Here is a 5,774-nt window from a genome sequence, read left to right as displayed (position 1 = left end):
GTCCTGTTTCCGCGGGAGCGCGAGACGCCGGCCAGGCTCCGCGGCGCAGCGGCGTGAACAACCGCCCCCATCGACTTGAATTCCGGCGGAGCGGGCGCTGCGGCCCGGAGGGCTGGCCGCTGCATTTTCCGCTTCTCCCTGCCACCTCGGAAAACAACAACAAAAGCCCCACGCAGCCCGCAGCCCGCGGAGACCCCGGTGCGTCGGCCGCCGTGTCACCCTCGATTTTCGCCGTTTGCGGGATTTGCGGACCGAGTTTCATGCATGTCCAGTGGGGGCAGGTTTAATTTTGACGATGGCGGGTCCTACTGCGGAGGCTGGGAGGACGGCAAGGCGCACGGCCATGGGATCTGCACCGGCCCCAAGGGCCAAGGAGAGTACACCGGCTCGTGGAGCAACGGCTTCGAGGTGCTGGGCGTCTACACCTGGCCCAGCGGGAACACGTACCAGGGCACCTGGGCGCAGGGCAAGCGCCACGGCGTCGGCCTGGAGAGCAAGGGGAAGTGGGTGTACAAAGGCGAGTGGACGCACGGATTTAAGGGGCGCTACGGGGTGCGGGAGTGCACGGGCAACGGGGCCAAGTACGAAGGCACCTGGAGCAACGGACTGCAGGACGGTTATGGCACCGAGACGTATTCGGACGGAGGTAGGTGCCCTGCGCGCGCGGGGCCTGCTCCCTCTCCCGCTGCCGCCGCTGGTCTCCGGGGAAGTTGAGCTGCGCCCTCCAGTTAGGCTGTGGACGCCCAGGGCGGTTCCTGGGGCTCCTTGGAGGCCACCTCGGCCCCTGGCTACAGGTTGCCCCGCTGCCCAGTGGGGGCCGGTGCCCTGGTGCCGCTGGAGGCTGTGGGAGGCTTTCTAGGAGCTGAGCGAGGCCTGGGGAGTGGAGCCGAGCCGGCACCAGCATCAGTGAGAGCAGGCCGGGACCTGCGGGTAGGCCAGGCCGCGCCATTGGCCACCTCCAGACTGCCAAGGAGGGGATTGCTGGCTGAGAGCCCCCTCCCCTGGCTGGCGGAACCCCCCTTGATGTGGCTGCGGGGGTCAGCCCCCCCTGGGCTTCTTGTTTTCATGCAGAGCCTGCGGGCCTCCCCCGGTCCTGAATCAAGCCAAGCCAATGGCAAGGGAGTGCTTCCCGGCGCTGGAGGCGGGGGGATGCACACCCAAACCAAAACAAGGCAATAAACTTCTAGGTGGTTGGACGCGGGCTGGCGCTGTGGAAGCGGCTGCTGGAGGGAGGGCGGCCCATCTGTTTAGCGGGTGCCCAGGAACCTCAGCCCTAAGTGGCTGAATCATTTTCCCTACTGGTTCTGTGCCTCCATCCTCAGATGCCTCCACGTTCAGGGGCCGAGCCAGGGCTGCCTCCCTTGCCGCTGGGCAGTGATCACCAACCATGGTCGGCCTGGCACCCCCTCCCCCGGGGACCTGCACGCTGTAGTGTCCACCCCTTGGTGCAGTCAAGGCGCATGGAGCTGTCATCACACCTGGAAACCAGACCCTAAACAGACGAGCATTCAGGATGCTTCCACCTCCTGTCGGAGCCAGTCCCCTGGAGGGCTTCTCAGGCCTCATCCACTCCACACCACTCCACTCTGGGGGCTTGGCTGTGCTGTGGATGTGGAAGGGTGGAGGGGGGCCAGAGGGCCAGGCAGTGAGTGACCTGTGTGCTTGTGATCTGTGACTCTCAGTCTACCTGCTTCCTCTGAGTCTCACAAAGCAAGCCTTCAACACCTGCTCCCTGGCCAGAGTCGGAGCAAAGAGGGATGGCGAGTAATTATTATTTTGGCTTATGCAACTGAAAGGCAGGGTTCATTATTACCCAGAGAGGCGGAGTCGGGGGCAGTTAATTATATAAGGCTTCTGCTTAGCAGGCCCTGCCCAGCCCTGGTCCCAGGTGGCCCTTTCCGGGCTGTTGTTTTCATGGAGTAGGTTGGGGAGCCCCTGGCCTGGCGTGGTGAGGGCCGGGCTGGAGCAGCCAGCCATCTGTGTGTGTGTGTGTGTGTGTGTGTGTGTGTGTGTGTGTGTGGTGGGTGCGTGCGCGCACGCGTGCAGGCAGGATGGTGCTGGCCAGCAGATGTGGGTGGCCACAGTGGCCTGGCACTCCCAACTGGTCTGTTTGTGAACCCGGGGGCAGCTGCCACCCCCAGGACTGCTTTTCAGCACCACCTCCGGAGGCTGGAGGATGCTCCCAGGAGTGGAGAGCTCTCCACAAGGCAGGGCAGCCACAGGGAGCACAGTGAAGGGAGCGGTCCCCAGGCCCCGAACCTCTGTGCAGTCTCCGGGATAATTAAGAGTGGCGCCTAGCACCTTGCTCTGGTCTTCCGTGGCTCCTGGAACCCATGTCTTTATTCAGCACATGCTTATCCAGTGTTGGCTGGGTGCTGGCTGCCATGGGTCTGGGAAGGCACGTCTGGACGAAGCAGGCGGCTAGGTCTGCCCTCAGGGAGCTTACAGCTTGACAGAGGGGTCCAGGCATGTGGGCACCCAGGGGCTGGAGGATCTGGGTCTGCGGCAGGCTGTCTGCTCAAAGTCTGCACTATTGCTTGAGAAATTTCCATTCTCATAGAATCTTTCCTGGGGTCCCTGTCCCCCCACCCAGACAGCTCTGAGTTTCTGGGCCCTAACGCACCCTTCCCATGCAGTCACAGGTGCCTGCTGCACGGTGCTGCTGTGAGGACTGTGACCATTTTACAGAACAGTCTAGTGAGACCCCTGAACCCACAGGACTGGCCCAGGGCCCGCCTGGTTGATGGCAGAGGTCTGTACCCAGACCGTTCTCCCTCGTCACTGCTTAGCTCGCCTCTGCTGTGAGGGGACCTCAGCTCCTCCATCTCCAGTGGGCGAACTGAGGCAGGCACTTAGATGCCGGCTTCTGGGTGGCCACACCCTTCTGGATGGCGCTGCGGCCTGACAGGAAATTGAATTGACCCTTCTGGCCTGGGCGCCCAGGCCCCAGGAACTGTCCTGCTTCCCATTAGAAGGGAGATGACTAGCGAGAAAGCACCCTCGAACTGTCTGTCGGACAGCAGAGCCAGACTGGGGTGGGGGTGAGGGGGGTCGTCCGCCACTGTGTCCTCAGTCAGCGGGTGGCTAGTGACAGAGAATGTGTCTGTGTTCAGGGCTCCAACTTCAGGCCGACTCTTCCTTTGCACAAAGGGGCCGGTGTAGACAAAATCCCAGCCAGAGGCCGCCCGTTGTGCTGACTTGAGGAACTCTGGTTCTGACTAACGCAGGAGCTGCCTGCATTCCGCCCTAGCCATCTCCATGGGCTCACCCTGCCAGCTCTTCTCCCCAGGTTCACCTCACCTGGGCATGAGCAGGTGCTGCTCATCGATGGGCAGGGGGCAGCCATGAGGGGTCCATAGTGCGCCCTGCCGCCTGCTGGGTCAGCTGGGCTTGTCAGCCTGCTTTCCGTCCTGGCTCTGCCACCGCCTTCTCTGTGGCCTCTGGCAGGCTGCCTCACCTCTCTGTTCTCCTCGCCTGTACAGAGGGCTCTCACAGTGCTCACAAAGCAAAGGACGACTCTCTGGCATGGCTGCCCACCCCAGGGTTGATGGTCTGTGCCCACCCTGATGAGCCTTGCCAGACAGGCCTAGAGATCATCCAAAAAACCAGTTGTTGAAACCCTGTGGACCCCAGGTCTCCTGTGACGCACCTGGGGTCACTGCAGGGTGCAGTGATGGGCGTGGTTCCAGCAATAGAAGCATTCACTGTCCCCATGGTTTGTATCTCTTCTAGCTTAGGAGGCTAGAAGGCCAAGTTCAGCGCCAGGTCAGCCTTTCCCCATCAGTTCTGGAGGGAGAAGACCCAGCGTTCCCCAGACATCTCCACACCACCTGCTCTTCCCTGGTTTTAAGGAGCTTCCTGGCGTGGGGCCTGGGCCCGAAGGACACGCTCCAGTTCTGGCGAGCCTTTCCTGGTGCTGCGAGCTCTCTTCCTAAACATGTATTATCATTGACTGTCATTTCTTGTTTTCCTTCACACGCATTGATGGGTGTTAACGTACAGTGAACATCCCCAGGAGCTGGGCGTTGATAACAATACTGATGGTGACAGTGATAGTGGAGTTCATCATAACGATGATAGTAACAGTCATAGTAATAAAGCAGTGATAGTGTGCACCTGTGCAGCAGGCATGCACACTGACTGACACACGGGAGCTCTCGCCCCTCTATGGGGCCGATCTCATCGCTGCTCTCATTTTACACAGAGGAAACGGAGGCTCTGAGCGCTGCCGGCTCTACAAGGCTGAGCCAGGCTCTGTGCTTGGAGGTCCACAGCCCGAGTGCGTACCTGTTACACCGCTTCCTCCAGACTTCCTTGGGGGGAAAATCCCTCCTTGTTCCTTCCTTTCTCTCTGTGCTCATTTTGGGGTAAAACAACTTAGAAGCATAGTCACAGGCATGTGAGAACAGGGTCCATCCAGGCGCAGACCGCACCCAGCCTAAGCGCGCTGCCCGCTGGACAGTGGCACTTTGCAGCACCGGTAAATATTTCCCCTTGGATGCCATGTACACAGAACCCCTCAGACCAAAAGCTACCCCCTACAAATAAACCCACCCACGCCCCAAGAGATATGACTCATCCGCACACCCAGCCTCTTCCCCATACACGGATTCCGTTCACCGACTGAGCCCACGCGAATCACACACACCCACAGCCGAAATCCAGAACCACCCAGGCGCCTGCCCGCACACTTGCATACAATACACCTGTCACTCGGAGGCATTGCCCACCCTGTTCCCCTAAACACAGCCACGTGCCTCTTCCTGGCTCTGTCCACACCCGGCTCTCCAGAATCTCAGCTGGCTCCCTCTTCTTAGCGGTCTGCGAGCCTCGGAGGAGGGCTCAGTGACAGATGCACTATCGTGTTTCCATCTTAGATGCTGACGCTGTCCAGGCTCCTTTGAGGTGTAAGGGGATCACTAGAACGTGGTAAACTGCTCTCGGGCGCATTTCTGGTGGCCGGCCATGGGCTTGCAAAGCCGTAAACACTTCCTTATCCGGAAACTCAGCTTAGGTCTGTCATAACGTGTGTGCTGGGCAAATGGAAAAATTGTTTGGGGAGCACAAAACCATGTGAACGCTCAGTGGCTGGAGGCAAAAGCAATCCCTTTCAGCCAGAAAAAGTCTCCATGAGGTGAAAGGAGATGGGAAAGCAGATAATGAATCCTTGGGTGCCAGTTATAGCGGTGCCCCCACCCCAGACTCACCCTCAAGCTGGTGGACAAGCTTTGTCTAAAAAACCTAGAGCAATCTGAGGAGGCGGGGCCAGCACCACCCTGAAACAGCTAGCCCCCGCTGAGGTTCGCAGTGAGCACACTAACCTGAGGAGAGGGAGGTCGGTTGTCTTGTCTTTCCGGGGGACACCGGCTGGCCACAGGGGTGCCTGCGTGCAGGTGGTGATGGAGGCAGGCGGGGATGGCCAGGAACTCTGAGATTTCTCTTCTATACTCTTGTTCCTTCTTCGCTGTTCTTCCACAGCTCTAAATATAATCAGGTACCGACAATGAGCTGATCACTTTAGAACAAATCGGGTTACATATAACTCATTCAGTGTCCTCAAATGACAAAGAGATGCGTAAGGCTTGTGGGACCATAAGAAAATTGTTTCCATTTCCCACCGTAAGCCGTCTCTGTGGGCCCAGCAGCTTCCTCAGTTTGGAGTTGTGAGGCTCGGGAGGGCATGTGGCAGGTGACGGTGAGTGAGGCACGGGCGGGGCATGTGGCAGGTGACGGTGAGTGAGGCTATGGAGGGGCATGTGGCAGGTGACGGTGAG

The 5,774-nt window shown here is 59.6% G+C and overlaps 1 protein-coding gene across 1 annotated transcript in view; it reads left to right on the top strand.

The window, feature by feature from the left end:
- Positions 1-264: 264 nt before the first annotated feature.
- The window catches only part of JPH3 (junctophilin 3), a 43,150-nt gene continuing 37,640 nt past the window's right edge, over positions 265-5,774 (top strand). The window contains exon 1 of the mRNA XM_006888781.1: positions 265-646. Coding sequence (XP_006888843.1) covers positions 265-646 — 382 coding nt within the window. The remainder of the gene's footprint in view (positions 647-5,774) is intronic.

Source organism: Elephantulus edwardii, unplaced genomic scaffold, assembly GCF_000299155.1.
Source record: "Elephantulus edwardii isolate Elephantulus edwardi_28Jun2011 unplaced genomic scaffold, EleEdw1.0 scaffold00072, whole genome shotgun sequence".
Taxonomy (NCBI): domain Eukaryota; kingdom Metazoa; phylum Chordata; class Mammalia; order Macroscelidea; family Macroscelididae; genus Elephantulus; species Elephantulus edwardii.
The sequence above is the reverse complement of the archived record's forward strand: the minus strand, read 5'-3'. Positions and strand labels throughout refer to the sequence as shown.